Source organism: Agelaius phoeniceus, chromosome 4 (assembly GCF_051311805.1).
Source record: "Agelaius phoeniceus isolate bAgePho1 chromosome 4, bAgePho1.hap1, whole genome shotgun sequence".
NCBI lineage: Eukaryota > Metazoa > Chordata > Aves > Passeriformes > Icteridae > Agelaius > Agelaius phoeniceus.
Window position 1 is genome coordinate 42,227,411 of NC_135268.1, and position 24,412 is coordinate 42,251,822.

At 44.1% G+C, this 24,412-nt stretch overlaps 1 protein-coding gene across 1 annotated transcript in view; it reads right to left on the bottom strand.

The window, feature by feature from the left end:
• Positions 1–11,709: 11,709 nt before the first annotated feature.
• ENPP6 (ectonucleotide pyrophosphatase/phosphodiesterase 6) overlaps positions 11,710–24,412 on the bottom strand; it is a 31,480-nt gene continuing 18,777 nt past the window's right edge. Inside the window, exons 4-8 of the mRNA XM_054633170.2 lie at positions 21,712–21,853; positions 20,643–20,822; positions 18,240–18,377; positions 15,248–15,371; positions 11,710–14,451 (exon numbers count right to left, since the gene is read on the bottom strand). Coding sequence (XP_054489145.1) covers positions 14,228–14,451; positions 15,248–15,371; positions 18,240–18,377; positions 20,643–20,822; positions 21,712–21,853 — 808 coding nt within the window. The 3' untranslated portion in view covers positions 11,710–14,227. The remainder of the gene's footprint in view (positions 14,452–15,247; positions 15,372–18,239; positions 18,378–20,642; positions 20,823–21,711; positions 21,854–24,412) is intronic.

The following is a 24,412-nucleotide window of genomic DNA, read 5'->3' on the forward strand; positions in this document are numbered from 1 at the left end:
GGAGGAAGTTTAGAGTCCAGGAGATTTGCCAGAGCTGTGTCATGACAACTGCTGTTTGCCAAGGTCAGCTATGAGAATTTACAACATTTATAAGATAAAAAACAGAGCAGCATCTCTTGAAAATAGGTGCTGTTGGAAGCACCTTGGCTTGTCACCTGCTAATGGCACATACTAATACCACACTGTTCCTAGTCTTAGCTTATTCCCCTTCATCCATCTGCTTCCACTGTAATTCATATTCATGAAATTCTGCATTTTGAATTACAGGGGCAAAAAAATCCCAAAACCAGACAGGGTTTGGTTAGGGCTTTATGCCAGCACTAGTGCTTTGCACAGGCAAAGTCAATTTTGGGTTTTTGTAGACTCAAACTTTCAAGGCCTTTTCAGTATTACTGGAGAAGTTTGCAAGCACTATTTCCCCACACAGAGCACTTTGTTTTTGTTTCTCTCCTTATGGTGTGCTTGTATTTTAGGTGCTAAATTAGCCTAATTATTAATTAGAAAGAAACTACTGTTGTCCAATGTTACCACAACGTGCCCTTTAAAACTTACTTGCAAGCCTGGCTTGAATTCTCTTTATACTTACTCTGTTGACAGGTAAACTAAAGATCTTGATCAAGTGACATCTTTTTTGTCAAACATGGTCTGTAACATACTGAAAATGTCTAGGGCCACTGCTTGGCTGAAGAAGTACTCTCTTGCTGTTAGGTCACACCTTTCTGCTGAGAGCACTGAGTAGATTTACATCCCTCAGTATCCACAGATATCTTACCTCTGTAGGATAACTTTTTTAAAGATCTTCTCTCCAGATTTTGTCTCCATCAGCCTCTCAACTGTTTCTTTAGTCTGTTGTTTTCCTTATAACTTACTTTCTATAATATCCTTCTTCTATTGAATCCCCTCATCTTCTGCTTCTTTTTGACATTTACTTTCCTTCAGGTTGGGGTTTTATTTCCCTACATATTACTTGACAGGAGGGTTCTTCTGGCCCATTTCTCATCCTACCCTCTCAAAACCTCATTCTAATCTTAGAGCCTAATCTTCCACTTCTCCATTACTTTCCCTTTTTCAGTTTCCCTGCTCCTTAGAGAGACCTTAGAGAAGAAAAGGTGGTCAGCTGCTTCAGGATAGGTGCAGTGCTCCTGTCAGCACTTCCTTTCAGGCCATGCTGTTGCAGTTTATAATTTTAAAAATGTTTAGGAATGTAAATATACCCCCATATTTTAGTCCTTTTTGTTCTCTTCCTCCTTTTGTCTGCTGCTCCTGGGGTTTTTTTAAAGACTATGTGCTATTCTGTCCAGCATCTCTGTGATTTGAGGGCTGAAAGAGAAGACACAAAACCCCTAACTGTACTGGAACACCAGGTCACATCTGTCTTCCTCAGGGCATCAAGCAAGGCCTCAGGTAAATGCTTAAAAAAGCAATCTATTCAGCTGTGCTTTGCAGAATGGATATGAAGAAAATGGCCTCAACTTACTAGCCTGTCCTAAACTGCAGGGAAGGAGCCCATGGCTCTGACACTCCTGTTCACTATAGCTGGTACTTAAAGAGATAAGGGTTTTGAGCAGTCAGTGATGCTGGTGCTTTGATAATTGCCTGTTGTTTTGTGTGGAGATGGCTGAGCTTGCATTTATAAGCAACTTCCTTTCATGCCCATAGGTTCTCATGTTTAGCAAAGTATTTTTAACCCAGCTGTCACAGAAGTGATGAATGAGGACAAGGAACGGGAAATCCCAAGTACTTTTATTTAACATCTTTTTTCTTCTCTCTCATCCTAATAAGCACATAAAACCTAACCCTGTTCAGCCAGCTATGTGAAAGTAAGCAAAGACAGTAAATAAATTTACCAACATGGCTGTGCATACACTGAAATAGTTATATATTTTGGTTGCTTGCTTGCTTAGGGAAACCTGAAGCCTTTTGTTTTGAGTTCTCTCAATCTCTTTCTTCTTGTCCCTGTGCTTGTTGCTGGTAAAATTAGGCCAGTTGCCTTTTAAGTACCAAAGAGGGTCACTCTGGCAGGAAGCTGCAAAGTAGCAGCTCCCAGTGTGTTCCGTGGTGTACCAGTAGTGAGAGGACAAGCAAGAGCCAGGGGCCTCTCCTGTGGATATGGGCTTTCCTCATGCAGAGGCCAGAAGGTACAGCAGCACTGGCACTTGAGATGAAGCAGGGCTGTGCTCCAGCAAGGGCTGTCCTGGGTGCCCACACACTCTGTGACTCTGTGCTGTGGCTCCAGTTGCAGTCTCAGCACAGATGGACTGCACCACTTGCTGATGAAACTTCTGTACCAGAGGATGCACATCAGGAGCAGAGCCACAGCACTACAGCCTTTTTGGGTCCTGTTAGCTGGGTTTTGGAAAATGAGGACCTAAATAATTAACTTAACAGGGCAGCTTGTGCACTGGAAGGGTTTGAATGCAAACCCCACCCATGACCCATGTACCTGGGTCTCCACCATGCACACACTGAGCATGTACCACTGGGCAGTGACTGCCAGCAGCCATCAGGACTGCAAACTTAGGAACTCAGAAGTGCAAACCTTTGGGCAAGGTGTGCCTTAGGATTATGGGCAGTGACAGGGAAAAGGACAGCAGAGAGGGACATTTGACTTTCTGGTTATGGCAGATGGTAGATGTCCCTGCCTCCACAGTGAGGTCTCCCCCTTCCCTCTGCACTGCTGTTCCTTGCTCAGTAGCCTTGAACCAAATTCCCAGTCTCAGCTTCCTCCCTGAAGGGCTGTGGGGCCCCAGCCCCTTGCTGCCACTCACTCCCCTCAGCCCATTAAAATTAATTAATGAGGAGGCTGTGCTGAGGGAGAGGCTCTTCTCTGTCCAGTTTAGTGCAAGCCTCTGGCTTGGCCCCAAGGTGAAGCTGTCAGAGCAGCCCTATTGAACATCCAGCTGCTGCAGTTCAATGTGCTTCTGTGTGACACAAGCTGATGGTGACTTTAAGATACTTGTAACTGGTCCAGCTGTAAAACTCACCTAAAGCATGACCCTGGCACAGCTCAGTAAAACAATAACCACCTATTTTTTTCCCTCTTCTTTTTTAACCTGGACAAAGCAGTATGTTTTTTTCTTTTCTTCTAAAGGAGTGCTGTGACACAAGCATCAGGGCAGGCAGGAGGAGAGGGGCAGAAACTATTTTGTCCATCATGATGCAAGTGCACGAGGCCACCCTGGTGACCAGCCTGAGGAACAGAGGTGCCAAGTCCACAGAGTGACCCTCTCCACTTGCCTTGCCCCATGGGGGAGGAGGACACCTCCAGCCCATGAAGTAGAAAAGGAAACCTAAAAAGCTCCTCAGCTGTGTTCTGCTGTCCCATGGCTCCTGCACCTGGCAGGCTGGCAGCTCCCCAGAGCCCTCCCAGCATCATGGGCTCTGTCCCATCTAGTCTAGATGGGACTAGTGTCCCATCTTATCCCCAATTACTTCTTACTTACAAAGAAAGTTATTCTATCTTGTAACCACAGTGCTTTATTTGTAAGTAGGTGCCAGTGGACCCTGGAGATTTATTATTAATTCATGATGAAGAAACTAGAAGTCCTCAGACCTAAGGCAGGTAACATATTTATTGCTCCTCCTTAAAGGTGGACCCCTTTGCCTTTATGGTTTTATTGTTATCTATAACCCAATATCAAGAGACAATTGCCTCTCATGCTTTGCTGTTAGGAACAAACAAGTTTCACCAAATCACAGGGAAGAAAACCAAAGGGAGAAACCCACTCATTTTTGCACACAGAAGTAAGGAAAAAAATCCTAGAAAGCTAAAGCTGTACAGAATGACAAACAGCTTTGAAAAGCTCTTTCACTGCGTTTAAAACACTTGCTGGGAGATGGGTGGACCTTTTTTGATCCAGAAACTAATGAAAGACAATTGCCTTAAAATATTTAGACCATTGCAGTTTCAGAACTGTTTTTCTTTCTAAAAATTAGTTGCTTGGGATGTTGTGGAAGAGGAAGCTGCCTTTTTTGACACTAGATTAGTAGCAGGTCGTCAGGTCCAGTCAGTTGAGACCACCAGGTTCTCAGGACAGAGAAGAGCAAGGGAGGTAGTCTCACCTGCCAGCCTTTTTTTTTTTTTTGTCTTTTTTTTTTTTTTTTTGTCTTTCTTTCTTTCTTTCTTGGTAAAAATAAAAATAATAGTATAATCTCTAGACTATACTGGCATGTACTATGTGAATTCTGTGTCTCCTGACTGCTGCCTTGTGCCATGGATAATGCAGTCAGGGGTGCAGCTCTGGCATGGGTCTCCATGAACAGACGGGTCAGCAGGCAGAAGGAACCAGCTTCTGCCCAGATTTCTTCCAAATTGGGATCTCTGCAACTCAAGGGGAAGAGAAGGAGGGTGGATACTGTTCTCTATAAGGAAGATGAGGGAATTGGAATATCAGGGCTTAAAATCCTGAGAGAGTTCACCAAATAAAGAGGAAAACTTGAGGACAGAGGAATGTGAGGATGTTCTTCAGTAGCAGGGGATTCACAGTTAGGACCAGCAGCTGGAGAAGGAATATCAGTTCAAGACAGAAGAAAAAATTCTTTGCATTATTGGGAGGCTGGAGGATCCTGAACTCCCAAAAGCCAGCTGAGGTGGGGAACTACATGTGCCTGCCTTCATGGTTTATACAGACTTAAAATAAATAGGAACTGATACTGGAATGTTCTGAGGTGTCTGTGGTGGTACTGTAAGCATTGGTGTCCCTGAATGATGCCCAGCTGGGGCCAGGAGATGGTGCAGCCACTGAGGGAAGCAGAGGTTGGCTTTCCTGGAGGTGCCCTGTTTGTAGGCAGAGTGGAGTCCTGAAAGCCCTGTGGGAAAGGATGGAGAGAGATCCTGGTAGGAGCCATCTGGCAGTCCTGCCATGCGGACTCCTCCTCTCTGTGCTCAAGTGCAGTGGCCCCTCCTCACTCCTGGTTAACTCCTGGCCTGAAGAACAACTTGCCACCCTTCACCCAGTAGGTAGGAACTGGGCATATCTTGCAAACCTGGTGAGGTATTCCCCTCTGCTCAGGGAGGCCCCTAAAACACAAGTCATAATTGCTTGTCTCAACCTATCAGCCTCCCCCTCCTCATGTGTGCAGGTTTCTGCTCCTGAAAGTTTTGGTCACCCTCAAGGCACCCACATTTGTCTTAGAATAAAATCTTCTCCCTTTCCCCCCCATTCTTATCATACCTGCAATAGCTTGCTGTTCATTCCCTTGCAAGGCCTGCAAAGTGTCTCCAAACTTATTTTGTGTCCAAAAAACCATCTCCTCTCTCCAGCAGAAGGTCTGTGGTGCATCCCAGATGTTTGCACGTGGCTACAGTCACCAGTCACCACAGATTACAGGAGAAAATGGATGGGCACCAAACAATTTCTTCTCCTCTTGTCCTTTCTTGGAGGCTGGGAAGTTTTGTTGTTGGCTCTGCCATGCTGGTACATGAAACTTTTAAAACATCACTTGAAAGCTTCTCCATTTCTAGCTGTGATTGTCAGGGGAACTGGAAGGGGGATGCAGAACAGGTTCAGATCATTCTATAAGATTCATCTTATATCTTCTCTTTGTTTACCCATTGCCAGTTCCAAATTAGCCCATTACCATCGCTTCAAAGAGAGGAAAAGTTCTGGCAGAGATCGTCTCCACCCTGTGGCTGCTGGTGGTGTGCTCAGTACAGCCTCAGGCTGTGTTCATGGCTCTCTCTGGTTGCATCCTTTCTCCCACCCTTGCAGGATTTTTGGCAAAAAATTCCTGCTTTCTGAGGCTGGGTTTGTTCCTGGCCAGCTGGGGCCCTTGTCCCTGGCTGAGACCCTGGATGCTGAGCTTGTTATAAAAGTTATTCAGTCTTAGGGTGTGTTTATCATATGAAAGCTGCTAGGCCAGAGAGGGTTTCTGTGCTGCAATGACTTCCTGTGCCCAGGTACTGAGGTACTGTGGATGGTACATTCTTACAGTGAATCTGCCCTCCTGCCTATTATTTGGCATTCTGGCTAGGATGGCACTGTTGGGACTGTCATGACCCACACTGGTGACAAGCAGCAAGTGTTGAAGGGGAACACAGAAAGAGAGCTCCTTTTACACAGAAAATTTCCTATGCTTCACACTGTCAACACTGTGCTGGAAATAGGTCCCACAAAACAAGAATTTTTTTTTTTTCCAAGAGAGAAGAGAATACTCAGCTTCACAGAGCCAAGCAAGTGGCCGAGCAGCTCTTCACTAGAGAGATCTTTTTATTTATTGCCAGTTGAGACTGCTAAGAACCTGTCTACTCTGCCCTTTTATCAGCAGTCTCAAATAAAATACTGTTTGCTCAGCTTCCTAGAAGGATGCCAAAGCTTAACATTAACAGGAATACACCTTTCCTATGGACAAGGAGTGAAAAAAACCAACCAAAAAAGTAATGTATCATGATCTGTGCTGACAGCTTTTTCTGAGAAATAGTCCATAGAATTCACAACAGGAAAGAGATTTTTATCAACAAACTACTTTAGAAGAATAGACTGATGGGACCAGTCCCCCAGCCTGCACTTTGGTAGAAGGTAAATTCTGTCCCAGTGATGCCTCACACACACTGGATGTGTGGAGAAAGGCAGAGTAGGAGTAGACGTGTGAGGAACAGCACTGAGCAATTGTGATGAAAATCATGGGGACATCATTTTCCAAATGGGATGAGGAGCTCTGCCTTGTACTGATACACAGTTTGTTTGCATAGCACTGTTTATAATTTTGCTCACACTTCCTCAGTGGTACTCCTAATGGAATGTCCTTATAATCTGTCATGTGTCTGAATTATTTGCTGTGTTTTCAATGGGACAAACTACCATTTTCTTGACTGATTCAGAACAGTGAACACTGGAGACAATTAACTGACCAGAACAATGAAGCACTGTATGTGAAACTTGGCTGGATATTACCTGTTGGATTGGAGCTCATTGAAGCTGATTTGGGAAAATCCACCCTTGACCTCATCCCTTGCCATTTCCATCACAGGGTACCACAGACAATTTCAAATGTGCCCAGGCCATCTGCTTCAGACATCCTTGAATGCCACTGTCCCCTGGGCACCAGAGGAAACTCTGTGACACACAAAGCAGGAGCTCCTCTGGTTTTTGGGGTCCTTCAGTGAGGGGTTCATTTGAAGCCTGTCTCTGGCAGTTCTCCAGGGCAATGGGGATACGTGGCTGTCCCCCTTTGTGCATCCCACATGATGAGGCACTTCACCTGCCATGGAGCAGCCCCCTGTGGAGAGCGGGTCCTGTTTCTATTGCCTCAGCTCCTACACCATTTATTCCTTCATCCTCCTCCTTTGTATTAATTTCCTGAGCTGCCCTAGCTGTCACATCTGCACAGTTACCAGCTGGTTTCCCATTTTTAATTGCCCTCAGAGGGCTTTTTCAAGAGTCACACCTGCTTTTGTGGGGGCCTTAATTTGTCACTGTCCAAACCAGAGCAGCAAGCATTTAAAATTCAGCCTCTATGAGCGTGTTGTATTTCTTCAAGTGCATGATTAATTGCTAGGCCTTTACAGGCACTGAGCTATTTCTGCTGAGTTTTTTTCTGCTGGAAAACTCCCCACCTTATGGATATTAAATATCTTCTTCTCTGTAGGACCTGGGTTTGTTCATCCCATTTGTTCTTGACAAAAGAAGTTGTACGAAACGCAAAGAAAGCTCAGTGCCCTCACAATTTTATTCTGTTTAGAGGGGGAAAAATAGTTATTTTTCTCTGTCAGCAGTGTTCTTGTAAGGAACCACTTGAGATTAAGGCAGGAGGGAATATTTCAGGATGTTTCACCCAGCCTCTGCAGCAGTATAAGCAAGCGGTTTGTATAATCCAGCTCATAAACTGCTTGAATTCTACCTTAAAAAACATTCAGCTTTTTTTTGGTCTTCTTCCACAGCTGCTATTTGAAGACTACTACAAAATCTTAATTTTTAAGACCAAAATTATTTCCTTATTATAGCTGTTCTTGGAGAATCCCTCCATGGATGGGCAAGGGCTGCTATCCCTCTCTCTTACAGAATCCACTCAGTTGAGATGGGGTCAGCAGGATTACCCCTCTTTTAGCCCTCACATTCTCATGGACAATGAATGAGCTGTAAGATGAGAACCACATTGATGCCTACCATGGAAAGCAAGGGCACAAAGTCTTGCACACCAAAGCTCTGCCAGTATGGAGTGCATGGAAGAAGTATCAAGGGAGAGTGCAATTTACAGGTGGATGGATGGATGGATGGATGGATGGATGGATGGATGGATGGATGGATGGATGGATGGATGGATGGATGGATGGATGGATACATTGGGAGGCAAATAAGCCCTTCCAAAAAAATTAATCTTCAATTTGTCAGAGCCTCCTTCTGCCCAGGGATCATGTAGAGGGTGTGAGGCACCTCTCAGAAATCAGAAGCAGGCTCCTGCTGAGTCCCTTGATATGGTCATGTCCTTGCAGGGCTAAAATTAACCTGAACAGGGGGTACAGTGCATGCCAATGCACTGCTTGTTTCAGTGTTGTAGGATGAGCAGCACGTGGGACTGCTGAAGAAAGGTTAAAAGTGCCTCTAATGGACACATGGCCTGGTTATATACACCTGTGTGGAGCCTTTGCCTGGAGGCAGCCCAGTGAGAGCAGCAGGCTGAGTGAGTGTTCAGTAGGGATTGTGGATGATCCCCTGCAAGCCTGACCTGCGCTCCAAAGACTTTGCAACAGCTGATGCCACCTCAGCCTCCCTTTTTCTGTCTGGCAAGGAAGAAATGACAGTCCCCAGCCAATTTTGTGGCTTAATTAATATTCGTTGAACAATGTGTCTAAGTGATGAGCAATGTTTTAGTGTATTATTAATTTCTTGGGAAAAGCAGAGGGCTGCTCAAGAGCTGTCAATGCCCATTTTGGCAGCCACAGAAATTTGGTTGGTTGTGTTCCCAGCAGAGAATGCTGACATTCTGGGGCTGGCTGGCTCCTGCAACCCCTTGGTGAGGGACGGAGGAACATCCTCTATGCATGCACTGGTGTCCCTTGCTCCTGAAGACAGATACAATCCCGATACTAAAATGCCTCATTTGCTGAGACCAAGGGAGGATCAAAATCAACTCCCTGGAGCTCAGCTAAGCCCTGATCTGTGCTAGTGTGGAAAGTGGGCACTGAATTTCCCCTACCTCAGCCCATTCTTCCATTACTTTGCTACTTGTGACTGTTCTAGTCTGAGTTCCCCTGTGCTGACAAAAGCCCAGAGTTCGCAGTGTGGCACTGCTGGGACATCTGACACAAGGATTCTGCGTTCGAGCCAAGCTTCAAGTGGACACAAGTAGCAGAGCAACAGGTGAGTCACTCCCCCTGCTCGCCTTGCCTCCCCTCCCTGCTTTTATGTGTTTTGTTCCCCACCAGTGGGATCAGACTACAATGACAACAAAAGCAGCTGGAGACGCAGCCCAAGTCCTGAGAGTGGGGATTACATCCAGCTGGTTCCTCTCTTGGATCATTTAGGGCCATGTACACACGAAGGTCTTGCTCTGCCCACTCATCTCCTGTGGAAGCAGGAGCAGGTGGGAAGCTAGCTCAGAGTGCTACATGGAGGCAGCAGGTTTGGGGTGAGGAGGAATCGGCCCTAGCGCAAAGGGTACCGGCAGAGTTAAAGGGGAGAACGAGGAAAAGCTGCGGTGAGAGACGCAGAGGGAAGGAGAGTCCCAGTCCCTCCTCCCCTCACCAAGGTACGGATCACGCTTGTCCCAAGGCGCGGTTTGCGGCAGGGCCGCCAGGGGGCGCGGCCGGGCCGGGCTCCGCGGCTCCTCCCGCCCGCCCTCCCTCAGGGCCGCGGCCTCGGCCCCGCCTGGCGGGCGGGAAATGGGCAGGAGAGGGGGACAGGCGGCGTGTGGGGGAATCTGTGTCCCGTTCTGGGCTCCTCGGTACGTGAGAGACGTGGAGCTCCTGGAGCGGGCCCAGCGGAGGGCAGCAGACCCGCAGCAGCCTTGGTACGGTGCTGCGGCTGCTCAAGGCGTGCCGCATGTCGGACAGACAGACCGACACCTGGCTGCGGTGGGACAGAGCAGGGCAGGCCGCCTGGCCGCTCACAGTGGTTTCCTGATGAAACTGGGCTGGCAGGGCTGAACTGGTGTAATTGATACGGCTTTGGGACAACCTCAACTGGTTCTTAAGTCCATATCAATTTCCATGTATTTGAAATACCAGAATAATCCATACAGTCCATATAATCCATGCAGTCCATCTCTATGAAGCTAGAGAATTACTGTGTTCAGTCAACTGTAATTCTGATAATTCTGAAATGTTCTTATTTTTGAACCTTGCCGTGACTTAGATTTGTTTCCATACTTACACAAAAAAATGTTTTTCTGTGTATGTGACAGTTGTCTTTTAAAACAGCTGTTAAAGATTATGCTAAAATGCAGGGTTTCACACCTCCCTCCTCATTAGGCCATGTTTTCTTAAAAAATTCCAGTTGGATTTGCTGCTGCCTGCCCTCTCTGCTACAGCCCTACAGGGAAAAGAATGCGAGGAAATGTTACATGGAGCTTTTCCAATGCCTTTCACTTCCCAGTGGCCAGAGCTCGTTTGGTCTGCAACTTCCCTGGGGTGTATGGGCTAACATCTGACAGATGCCTCAGCACCAAGCCTGACAGAGTTCAAGAAGCATTTGGACAATTCTCCTGGACACAGGGTGTGATTCTTGGGGATGGTCCTGTGAAGGGCAAGGAGTTGGACTTGATGATCCTTGCGGGTTCCTTCCAACTCAGAATACTCTGTGATTTTGTGATGTATTGTGATGTACTAGTTAGGAGACAAGGAAGATGACCCGCACCGCAAAACCCTCTCATTCACCCCTTATTTGCAAAGTCTCTGTACTTGTGAAGGGTGCAGGCTAGTGTCTGGGCCAATGGAAAGTGTCTCCATGGTGCTGCAGTCTGTGCAGGCAATGCAGGCTGCATCCAGAGGGATGCTGGAAGGCTCACCCGCTGAGCCTTAGCCAGCCATGGCACTTGCATGGCCACCAAGGTCATTGGTAAAAAGGACTCATCTTAGTAAGCTGTGAAAATGCCATTTTTGGCACTGTTATGGGGAGCTGACAGACTTATTCCTGTGCAGGTAGTCCCTCAGCACCTCCCTTTCATGAGGACCCATGTTCATGGAACATGAGAGGAGCATCTCTGGCAGACCTTGGCAGTGCTCCTGGTTCAGAGGGAGTCCTGCTGGGAATTAAAGGACTTGTTGGCATACCTGCACTGGTCCTCCTCCATCATCCACTCCCTGCTCTGTGGTCAGTTAATATAAGGAAAAGGAGATAAATTCTACTGGGTAGGATTGGAGACTTGTTTCTATTAAATTAGTCTCTTCCATGGACATTGTTGGTTTGTGGAGCTTACAGTAGAGTAGGGCCCCCTTGTCCTTGAGGCCTCTGGGGTTGGTTTTTGAGGTCTTGTTGACATTTGCGCCATCTCCCACTGGGAAAGGGGGGCTCTGGACAGCCTGAGCCTAGTGCACCCTCACACCAGGGACAGTGTTCTTAATTTCTGTGCAAGCAGCTGATGTGATGGTGACACAGGAGGCTTAGAGAAGTGGGTCTGGAGAGAACATCCAGGGCTCACCTCTCTTCTTAGAAGTGCAAAATGTCTTGTCATGTCCATTGCCTAGTGGGAATGATGTGCTCCTGAATGGATGTTCAAAACGTTAAATAATGAAATACATCTGGAAAAAAAGGACTGCATATAAGAGCTACATCATCTCATGTGATGCATTTAATGTCCTTAATTTACATGCTGACAACTTTGCCATTTCTAAACAATGTTATCATTCGTCTTTCTGATAATTAATCAGCACAAGCTTCAAACACTGTTTATCACACTTTGATGCAGCAATTAGACAAGAAAGGCAAAGTGTTGAAGGGAAGGTTTTGGGCTATTTTTTTCTTCAAAAATCTTACAGTATTTACAAATAAGTGCTTTTTCTAACACCATTTTTAGAATTATTCACTCATTCACAATCAGTCATTGTATAAAAACATCATTCAGAAATAGGTTTTAAAATACACCCACCTCCATTGCATAGTATACAGAAAAATAGGCGAAAGTTAAGACACTTGATTTTTGAATGAGAATGTGACTTGATTCAGAGGTATGACATTTCTGAGGAAGAAAGATGCAATTTCCAAAAAATAATGAGCTGTAGTTCTCCTGAAGCTAGCGAGCTTCTTGAAGGTCTGCCATCAAATTTTGCTTTTATAGACCAACTATCTTTTACCATACACACAATGCTTGCATTAAGGTCAAACAAATCATATTGCAATTGGATTTACCCTTCAGTATTTGCATGTGGACCCTGACAAAAATGAGTTACACAAAGTATTCACGAGGATCAGTGTTGGTTTCATGTGTCATGGCCCATCCATGGAACAACTCAAGGGATCCAATTTGTTATTTTCAGTTTCTGTTTGTATAACTGAGGAGCTGAATGTACCCTTATACTTTTAGAAACATTTCTTCTGTAAGAAGACCTTAGCTTCTGCTCTCTGGTAAGACTTAAAATGGCATGTTGTGGAGGGGTTAGCAGGCACTGATGGCATCTTAACCTGATGATTTTCAGACAAAACTTGGTAATTAAGTTATCTTGTGTGCTGACTTAATTTTTTCTTTTTTTTCTTTTTTCTTTTTTTTTCTTTAAAAATGTGCTCCAGTGATTTCATTGAGCCTGGTCCATTAAAGAGCAACAGGGAACTCTGAACAATAGGTGCTTGTTTTACAGTTACTGCAAATGCTTCGAAAGCACTAAATTGCCTTTTATACTCAACAGTCTAATAACAAAGCCTGATTTTTTCCATTTTTCTCCCAACTGATTTGATGGTTCACTTGAGCTTTAATAACACATTACATAAATCTTTACAGCTATTACAGAAGTCTTTTGTCAAGTTTAATTTGGTGTTTGTTTTTTCCCCCCCTCCAGTGTAATCATTCACCCTTAAATGCACTGTAGCACGCATACCAGAGTTGTGCTTGTCCCTGGATCCAGAAGAGTAGTGAGTCCTAGAGGTTTGTTTTACATGGGGAGGGACCTCAGTCCTTCCAAAGGCAGTTGTTGCTGAAAGCTCCTGGTTCAGAGGTATATCAGATAAAGCACTGTGCACTCCCAAAGGCACCTCTGGCAACAGCTCTACCCTCTCCTGCTGTTTAATTTAACTTTGCTGTTACAACTTTGCTTGTGCTTGGTAGCCCATGGTGGAAAAAATCACCTGGATTAGCTGGGAGGGTGGGAGATCTATCAGTGTAGACCTCTCTCCCTGCTGCAGAATAAAGGGAAATGTGCTGATCACCAGGCAGAGGTGTAGAGAGTAAAAGCTGATAAAAGAGCAGTAAATGTTGAAAAAACTTCAGAAATGCAATTGGGTATAAAACATGATCAGATGATATTATCTTCACCAGGAAAAGCAGAGAGGCTGTTAAATGCCAGGCTTCCTCATCCTATGTTCTCCTGACCCTTGTGTGTCCAGATGTCTATTCATTTTCCCACTGGCTTTAAAGTGGAGGATTTCTGTCACTTTCTTCTTTCCCAGCCTTTCCCTCCACTGTGGTCTGTGAGGAAAACCTGGCCCTGGAAATGGGCAGAGCCAGGACTTGTGTTGGTGAAAATAAAGAAGGAAAGGCTGAGAGAAGCAGGATGCTCTCACTGCTCTCCTGCTGACCCACCTCTCTCAGCATTATGGTCCCTTAGCAAAGCTCTTGGCTCTTTAATGACTGTGTCTGTATAGACAGGGCTTGGCTGGTGCTGTGAGGAGAAGATGGGGCTCTGCTGCTGCTGGAGCTGGAGATGAAGGGGTGAACCAGGATGATCCCATCTACACACAGAGAGGTTGTCTCCACTCCTGAACTTCTCAGTATGGCCAACCAGAGTGAGCTCCTCAGTGAAAGATGCTGGGGTGAGATGTGTTTGATGCTCAGAGATCCCCATGTGCACCCACCAGAAAACTTTGTGGACACCCAGCCAGGATGGTGCCCTCACTGCCAGTGCTGTAAATCAGGTGAGTGACACCATTGTCCCTAGCTGTGTTTGGAGCAGCACAAAACCTGGCTTCATGTTAAAACCATTGTAAATGCAGGATGGGTCAGATTCATGCCTGGTGGAGCACAATGGAGGAGTGGGGGACAGTCCTCTATAAATGAAGCTATTATTCAAATGAAGAACTTTTAAAAAAACAAACAGAGAAGGATGGAGTTGCTGGTGACACTGACTGACATTGTTCAGGGATCACAGTAAGGAGATCTGCCTGGAGAACAGGGAGAGCAGAGCTAGTGCCAGGACACAGCTGCTGCGCGGGGGGAGCGGTGCCAAGGGGGCTGTGTTTCGGAGCATGCACTCCACCCTGGACCAGGAGCCATTGTTGGGCAGTGGCTGTACTCCTGCCAGGCTGCACATGATGTTGTAAACATCCACAGATCTGATGGGAGGCGCTCGGTAGTTGGATCGGAAATCTGCAGGCAAAAGAGAGGAGTTGGCATCAGGCAACCCTGGAATGGGGGGTGCTGTGAGGCAAGGGCTCCTTTGCCTTTCTTGGGACTTACCCACCAGGCTGGGATGTGGCATGCTATACAATTTAGAGCATAGCTCAGCAAAAACATTAATTTAAACAATTTTATTCATTATTATTACTTCTAGGCCAATTTTATTATAAAAACTAAAGAAAGCTCTGAAGTTTTAAGTACAGGAGTTACTTTACTGCATGTGCTTGATAGGTGTAATAGCCTGACATAATTGTATTGCACATTCTGCTTTCACGGGTGCAATACGATTGCCTGGTGCTCTGCCTGGTGCTCTGCCCTGTTTAAAGGGCCTGATGAAGTAGAAACCAGGAGTTATGTGTCTGCCCATCAGACACATGGGTGAGGTATGCTGCAACCTTCCCAAAGAAAGTGCCCTGCTGTAGCGAGTCTGAATTCCCCGACAAAAGCAGGATTCATGCGTTTCCAATAGAATTGAAAATTTTGGCCAAAATTTAGGAAAATATGGCAAAGAGTTCGTAATTGCACTGGGACATCAGAGAGAGGCTGACTAAATCCCTTCATATCTTTCTGCCCTGTTTCTTCAGCTATAAAATAGATGCAGTGCAACAACCCCTCCATTGTGAGGAAATCCTGCCACCTATTTGTAATTTTCGGGTGTCGCAGAGTGCTACATCGGGGTCCTGATGTGCCAGGGGCTGCAGGGCTGCAGGGGTGAGGACCATGGGGCTACAGGGGAAGTGGAACACCAGGGATGGTGGCGCTGTACCTGGGCCATATGCGAGGAAGAAGCCTCTCATGTCCATGAGCTCGTTGTCGTAGCCATGCCAGCCATTCTGCCAGGCCTCCTTCCTCCCCGTCCCGTTCTCCCAGTAGGGCAGCTTGTCCCTGCTCTGGGTGACAACAGTGGAGCATGGTTAGTGCCTGCCTGCTGGGCTGTGCTGGGGCACTGTGGGGTGCCGTGCTGTGTCTCCATGTGCTGTACCACCCCTTCAGGCCCCACACTGTGCTGTCACCTGCACAGGAGCTCATGCCCAGGAGGGGTGAACCCTCCTGACAGGCTTTGCTGCCTCAGTGAGTAACCACCTCCCCCTCCTCAGGGAGGGGAGGACAACCCATGTAGATTTCTGCCACAAACACGAAGTACCACAGTCGTATGTGACTTGTGTAAGGAAGGTGCTGTCCCTCTCCCCATGCCTGCAGCACTGCTCTCCCTCCCAGCACCATGCACTTCCGTGGGTGTTGTTCTGCCCCACATGCCATTGACACCTTAAAAAAATAAGTAATTTTTTGCTCCATTTGACTATTCAGCCTAATAATACAAATATTCCCCCTACTAGATATTTTCTAATCATTATTTCTTCTCCCCACTTGTTTTTGTATTAAAGCAATGAGGTTTGTTCCAGGGAACACTGGTTCTGACCTGAGACAGTCCCACTCTCTGTGGCCTGTGCTCTGTTTTATTTCCTTGCTCAGTGGATCTATGCTTTATTAATTTATCATTATAAATCTTGTTCTTCCTAGCCCATACTGCACTTAAGATGTACTCTTAAATTCCTTCCTTACTTTCTCCTGCTTTGTATCAACAGCTTGTTACCTACAACAGTGCCATATCTGTCAGAGCAGCAGTCCCTAGGGGCTGATCAAATGCTAGACCAACCTGTCCATGAGTTTCTCCTGTCCTGTGCTCCTTAGGGATAGCAGCAGACAGATGTGGCACTCCACATTATCCCAAAACTGTGGCAGGAATTTCACTTAGACAAAGACCATCAACTGACAGTTCATCAGACCCATGACACTAATTTCTCTGATAATTACAGAGAAGGAGCTGCACAGTCCTCTAGAGTGTCCAGGTCTAGCCTTCTCACTCAGGTAGAGAAGGACAGAAGATGCCCCAAAAGAGTTTCCCACATTCCCACTTCAGGCAAATGCTGCAGCTCATGCAGATGGTGAAGCAGATTAAATGAGGATCCCTTTCCTTTTATAAACATTTATTTTGTCTGATTTTTATCTTCTTAAGAAAGAAAATTGAGTGTGCAATGCCCAAAGGATGGGGACCACTCACTCATGTGAAAGGAACAATGGCATATGAGCAGATCAGCTTTGATACAGCACGAAATCCCTCCTCATCCTGCTTTAACCAAAACATAGATGGGCTTCAGTTCCTATGCTCCGTGATGAGGGAAACAACTTTCCAGATACACCCCCTTTGTCTCTTTCAAAAACCACCACCATCAAAAAAATCCCCTTTTTCAAAGAGGTTTTAGCTATCCACTAGCTAACAGAGAGTTAAAAAGCCCTGGGAGCATGACAGGGAAGAGCTGCATATCCTTTCTTCACTGGTTTGGGCAGGAAGTATAATAAAAGGCTCAATAATTTCTTTAAAAATATGACAGGAAACTTTCATTTTCATATCCCATTCACAGATAATGAAAATGTACTGAAGAGAAGGAAAATCTGACAGCATTAATGAGAGGACATTCTTGAAAATCAGAAACAATGGGAAGGAATGGGCAGAGAGACAGAAATAATTATCATAGCAGCAGTGTTTGCTGCACTGTTATTAAGGTTTGTCAGACTTTCAATGATTTTTAAAGTGCTTTTTTATTTTCTACAGAATATGTTAAAACATTCTTTTTTGAACTTATGTACGAGAGAGTTTAGTTGTATTTTTTAAAAGTAATTTTGGAGAAAAATGTTTCAGATCCCTACTTTACCTGTCTCAGTCTTAACTCTGGCTTTTTATACTTTTTTTTTTTTAATCAGAAATGTGGTACTCATCCAGCTGTATTCAAAAGCCATCAGGTTTTTCTAGAGGTGCATTTTTATTCAGCTGTAGAAGCTATTATGCTAAATTCATGTTGGCTAGTGAGAAATGTTGTAGTGTGGACTGAGCAAAGCTTGGTGAGGAGTAGCTCTGAAGGCCATGAAAGGTGCTGAGCTGAGTTACAATAACCTACAAGGCAACAAAGTGCACTGACTATTCTGGGACACAAAAGAAACCCAGGACTCTGTGATTCTGTTGCCAATTTACTGAATTAATGTATGGCCTTGGGCAAATCACTTAATACTGCTCAGTTTACCTCCTTAAAAAATACACAGTTGTCTCACCCTCTGAGCTGTGCTGAGCTGCAATTAGTATCTGTAATGTGGAGGTGCCCAGTGGTGACACAAGGACAAAGTAACAACAACAGTTCATAGTAAAAAAATAAGTTAGTATGAAAAATTTCTTCATGTTTGTGTTCTCTGCTTAACAAGTTCCCAGGTTTTCAGTGTGTGCATGGGAATCTCTGAGGAGTTAAGTCTCCAGTCTGACCCTTTTGAGACTGGTGGGCTTGGGAGAAATGGGGCATTTTTTAGGACAGTCTGATGGGAGGAAAGCCAGGCAGAGGGAAAAATTGCCACAAGGTACTGCTGAATGGAGCATAATAAGGAGGAGGAGGATAATAAGGACTTGAAATGGAAACACTCTTTTTGTCTGAAATGAAAGTAGATGGCAAGGGGGGAGAAGAAGAGTAAAAGAAGAGTAAAGCAACAAAACTGGAATGTGAACTACTGCTTTATGACAACAGAGAAAAAAGAGGCACCTTGACTATTTAACTGGTTGCCTTTAGGATAGCTGCAATACATTTAAGTTCTTTTAAGCACACAGCAGAATTTGACATTTGTTTTGTAGTCAGCCCATTGACTTTAACTCAATGATCAGTAATGTATTGCACCTTTCCATGCTCCTGTCTAAGTATTTTGCTTCTATACTTTACCTCTACTATGAACCATCCTTCTTCAGCCACGAGAGTTAGTGGAGACACAAATTTTCCTTTTTTGTAGAAAAACCTGTTTGGAATATCCTCTATGTTATAAACATCCATGTGTTCCACAGCTTTTAGTTTTTGATATATCTGCAAAACAAATGAATGTTAGGACACCATCTGGCTGTAAAGATCATAAAAACAGTAATGGGTACATGGAAACACCTGGATTTGCAGAATGGCTAATCCTCTGTAATGGTTAATCCTCAGCACATTCACACCAGGACTTTGCCTGTCCAAAGATCATGACTGGACAAAACCTGCCTGTGTGTTTTAGAGGATTCTAAAAATTCGAATCATAAACACATAGGAATGCATGAATTCATGTATTGTGTGTATTTATAATACACATGTTCACAAATGTATACATGTGAGAGTACCAGCCTACAGAAACAGACCAGGAGAAACCACACCTGTGGAGACAGGAGGCAGTGAGTGAAGTGGTGAGACACTCAAAGGCACCATGTGGACTGTGGACAGGCATGGAAAAGAGATATCATCTTTACTGTCTGCCACTCATTCCCTCTGTGCTCTTGAGTGGAGAATGAATGTCACCTCACCTGTGCTTCTGCACTCACCCAGTCAATCACTATCAAGGGATTCATAGTGCTCAGTTATCTGCTTCGTTAGTTATCTGATGTGATATTAATTAGCCAAAGCCTGCAGCTTTGAATCTGCACAATGCCATACAAGTGGTTTATTAATATTAATTATACTGTCTGGAATATAATCACACAAATGTCATTACACCACAAATTATTCAGCAAATAGATTTTAAATGCCTGGAAAAGATGTTCATATGCCAAAGAGAAGGCAGCTCTTGGAGCCTCCAGACTCTATATTGTTCTTTAATAAGTTAAATATAAATAATCTTCAGGAATAAATAGCTCAGTTCTTCAAAGAATGCAAGGTTCTTCACTAGCCTTTCAGCTAAGTCACCCTTGTGTGTATATGTGTGCCAGATATGTGCACTGATGTGCAGTGACCATAAAGACAGCACCAGGGTGTGATGACACAATTTCTCCCACCATGAGCAGGGCTAGAGAGTGGTCACCAGTACTGGTGCTTTGAAATGGGGTAATTCTTAGAGATGATAACCACTATGTTATAATATACTCCAATCATAAACATAGCTCTTTAAAATTTATTAGAAATAGAGAATCTAGCTATTGGGAAACTGAAAATCAACTTCATTTTGCTTAAAAAGCATCCCTCCAGTAAGAAATCCTAAAAAGAAATGAAGGAAGGAAACAAAACAATAGTATAAGGCATTGTACTTTATTCTCCTTAGGAATATTAGGGTGTTTAATGAGAGAGAAGCATGTGCTGAAGAGCTTTGTTGGATGAAACCCTATGGCTGTGTGAAGTTGCAACTTGCCCTTGTTTGAAGGTCTGGCCTACAAAACCAGGGAGTTCTGGGTTAAGCACTTCAATGCTGTGATCTCCTGTGATGCACTTGAGAGTGAATTGCTCATGCATGCCTCTAAGACAACTTTCAGTTCTGGCACTAATTTGAAATGTTCACAATATCACAGACACACAATTCCTAAAGAGATTGGGTGCAAAGATCAGCAAATATTCTCTTTTAAAAATTGCACAGGCTACAATATACTGTAACTGGATAAAATATAATGTAGAAACCAAAATTATTTGCCTGGGGAACAGCTTGCCCATTTTGTACATCCACTCATCTATATTCTGAGAACAGCAGTAATGACTCCTCATGCATTGGTTTTGGGTTAAACTATAATGTACTTGTCTATTAGTCAGAGAAATTACATTTTAATTCTTTTCAAGTGGTTTTCAAATCTTTTCTCTATTGTTTTAATTTATCCCTCAAAACCCTGAAGTTCTAGCATTGAGCTTTTATGGTTGACTCAATCCAACATGCTTCATCAAAAATTCCTCCAAGGACAATATTGAAATTCTGGTCTAATGGAGTTGGTTCTTCAGTGGAAGTTTACTGGAATATAAATGCCTGAACCTGCTTCAGATGGTTTGAACATCCTAGCTAGACTGTCAATAAATTGACTAATACATATAAAATCCTAAAAGTGCATTTTGAACTAAAATCTTTTAGCTATTTATCAGAAGCTAATGAGGGTGGAGTTTAAAAGCACGTGTCCTTGCCATGTAACAGTGCAAGTTCATGCTTTTTAATTTGCCTAGTGTTACTTTCCTTTAGAAACCAGCATCACAAGGATGTCACAGGATCCAAGTCTGACTCCTGATAAGAGTTGATTTTTGCACACATCTCTGAGAGCAGTATTTGGATGTTAAGAGAAAACAGAAGACACAACTGGCATAAAAACTGAGAAAACACAAAACTGAGGGTTACAACTAGGCTGTACTCACCTCTGCATGCTTCTCTGGAGCTGGCCAGAGGCTCACCACAGGACCTCGGTCTTTCATTTGTATGGTGTCACTCATATTGATATAGTTTTTCAGCTCAATCACTTTATCTGCCCAAGAGATGTCTGTCATCCCATGATCAGAGAAGAGGAGGACGTTGATATCATTCTGAAGGCCTTTGCTCTGTGAGGAAAGTGTATGACAACGTTTAGGGCCATGTAAGAGCTTGGCACTGTCTGTGCCTGCTGGAAAATGTAAATCACCTTTTGACCTCCACTGTTTCTGTGGAAATTAACCAGAAGGATCACATCCATCAATGTCCTGCAATGTGCTTTGCCACCACCCATAATGGTGGATACCCACTTTTACTTGCTGCTCTGGAAGAGTCTGAGAGGTTAGCACCAGAGTTTTTCCTAAACAAGTCCACGCAGCAATTTTGCTATGATACCACTTGTGGAAGGGGTGTTTCTTTCCCTCCCAAACATGAACACTTAGCATTAGAGCTTTTAATATTTAGTGAAATTGAAGATGCATATTCCTCTCTTCACTGAAACACATAAAAACTCCAACATGCATTTATCATTGTCAGAAATATTCATAGAATTGCCATTTACCCAAAAGATTTTCTCGCTGGAAAATCATTTCAATAATGCTTTTTTAAAACCAAGTTTAAAGTACAGAGTTCTGAATGCTGTCATAAAAGCTGCTATAAAAGTTAATAGTCTGATTCTACAAACCTTAGGAAACACAGTTTTGATTTCTTCACCTACAATGAAGTCCAGCTGGCAACACAAGTCATAAACAGAGCAACGTGTATATTGGTTTGTGGCTTCCTGGGGCTACTGGTATAAATCCACCAGGAGGGTTATAATGCCATCAATGAAAATAATAATCAGGGTAATGGTGCCTTGACTTCCACATGAACTCAGTAGCCTGTTTCTCAGGAAAGAAAAATTTACAGCCACTGCATTCAGTTACAGGTGTTAAACAGGCTCTGGGCAGTGCCACAAAGACCAGTTTTAAAAGCCTTGTCCAAAGGCACCCAGGAGCTGGGTTTATGGATGCCACTCACCTTGATGAGTGAGATCATGTTGCTCAAGGCTTTGTCCACTTCCTTCAAAGCCTTCTTGCGCTGCTGGGACGAAGGGCCGTAGTGGTGGCCTTCCACGTCGATGCGCTCGTAGTACACTGCGGCCATCTCGGCACTGTTGTTGCTGGGGGTGGGAGAGAGCAGGGAGTGAAAGGCTGACACACATGGAGAGCTCCTGGCACTGTTGTCTTCACAAGCACGTAGAGCCACAAAACCCCATTTTCTGCTTCCAGCCTGTGCTGTCCTACCACCTATTGCACTGCTGGGCTCATTATTCACACCCAGAGTCTGCTGAGTTTGCCTGAGACTCCCATCAGAGGCAGCAGGTGGAAACTGCCATGTGCAGGCTGGCCTGGCAGTCCTCTACTAACCTATTTGAATCAGGAAAGAAGCTTTCCCTTTAAGAACAAAGAAATTCTGATTTCTGTGCTGAATGCCCCTATTAAAAGGATTATGGGAATTACCAGTCAAATGTGCTTTAATTAAAGTTTGGCACTTCTCGCTTTCTCCTGTGTGAGGTCTTCCAAACCACAGAGGTCAACTCAGGATGTACTCTGCCTTACAAAATACCAAGCAGTATGAACTGGGACGAGATTTTCGGAAGGAGTTTTATTCAGGAACATGAGCAAGGGAAACGAAGGTAATCTCAGAATTGCACAAGTTTAGCTGATCGCACTTTTCTGCATTGATTGCTGCAGCCTCATTAGAGGGGATAGTGCACACATCAGGGCTTAATTTCATTTTCATGACCACTTTATTGTTCTCTGTAAATCTCCCTGAGAGAAGTTGTGTGGATAAAATCACAAACCTATACTCCTGAACCTAAACCCAGTCTTTTTGTGTTGTACTTAATATATGGTAGAGCATGCCATCCATATTACATGCTCTCATCCATATTAAGATCTCTACAGAAAGACTTGTTAGTCCAGCATGTCTGATTAAAGACACCTGGGTAGTCTGGTGTAATTAGTGGGACAGAAGAGGCAAAATCAGAGATGAGGGATTGAGTGAATGAATTAGGGTCTGTCATTTGCATTTCTCAGTTTGTAGAAGGCCTCAGAGGAGCAGTCCTGTGAGAAGCTGAAGATGTCTGCTGGGGTGGGAATTTCTCCACTGCTGGCCTTGCAGAACAGTGTTGTTCCTCACTCTTCAAGGTTTTAAAATAATTTAAATGAAGCGGCGCTCCCCTCTCCCCAGTTTCATTTTAAGCATTACTTTCCATCTGTATTAGGCATAAATTATTTTCTAAAATTTGACCCTGTAATTTCTCTATTGCATACACAGTCATTGAACCTATTGAAATAGTTCTCTTCTGTTGCAGTACCTGTGTTATAATCTATGTAAACTAATTTATGTCTTCTCACCTATAAGTAAATTATCATTTTGACCAAGATAGAAGCTAAGAAAGAGATTTTTTGCATAAAGCAAGTGATCTCATTTAGGCTGTGGTGAGATTTCTCCATGAGATCTGAGTGCTGTAAGGAAGAATATTTAATTGCTTCAATGGGACAAGCTCCAGTAATGCAGCATGCTTAGGAGTTTGCAGGATTTGGTACAGCATGTCTGGGGCTTGACTTGGTTTCCATTTTTGCCTGTTTTTCTATGGAAAAAAGGGGTTTTCTAACTTTTCTAAGAAAACCCTTATCATGGCTTGCATGGGAGAAGTATTCTGTCTTTAGACAGAAGCATTCTGTTAGTCCTGTCTTCTTCCATCACCAGTAACTTTCCAAATAAATGACTTAGAAAAGAATGCTGAAGAAAGTTGGACAGCATTGATGGCAACACCAAAAAATATTTCTACCAGCACACTTTGCAAGTACAAAGCAGACCTCATGACACCTCCCCAGGAAGGTAGGTCGATTACAACAGCCCATAAGTTACAGTTGTTGAAAAGATTCAGGGGAGGTTTCACTTGCCAAAAACAGATGCTTGACTTTGTTTTGAATATTCTTGGTCCAAATAGTGGTCTTGAAGCACCTGTTTGAAAACACTGGAGAATATTGCTGAAGGATGATTTCCTTTGGTTGCAAGAGAAGCTCAGTGGCTTCCTGATGAGTTAGATACTTTACCCTGGAGTCCCTGCAAGGTTTGCTAATGGTGGGAGCACAAATGCAGTTCTTTAACTACTAATACCTGCCATTAGGGCTGCTGAGCAAGGCACTGCTCCAGGCAACAGACTGCCCTTACACAGGCTGTTTTCTCACACACAGCTAAGGATAGTCTCAGCCTAATGGGCTTTTCCCAATTACCTAGGGTGTGGAAAGGAAACACGCTGCATTTGCCAGCCTTTGAACAGCTCCAGAAGTCAAAAGCACTTGTGAAAGATATAGATGACAAGCTGAAGGCTCTTCTACTGGAGATGCTAAGTCCTCCTAAATGAATATGACTACAATAAAAGCATTTCAGAGGCTTTACTTCTTATGGGCTGGCACAGCAGCATGGAACTTCTTCTAAATCTTAAAGAAATAAACAAAGAGGATGGATGAGAGAAAGAATAAGGAAAACCTACCAGATTTTTAATATTCTCATTCTCTACCCTCCCTTCTTACTTTAAGTCCCTGCAGTATTCACACCCAAACCTGATTATTAGTTTTATGTAAGAGCATTAATTTTTCCTCTTTCACACCTTGTTGGACACAGGGCACTTAGTTCAAAGGAAAAGAACTTAGGAAGAAATTCACCA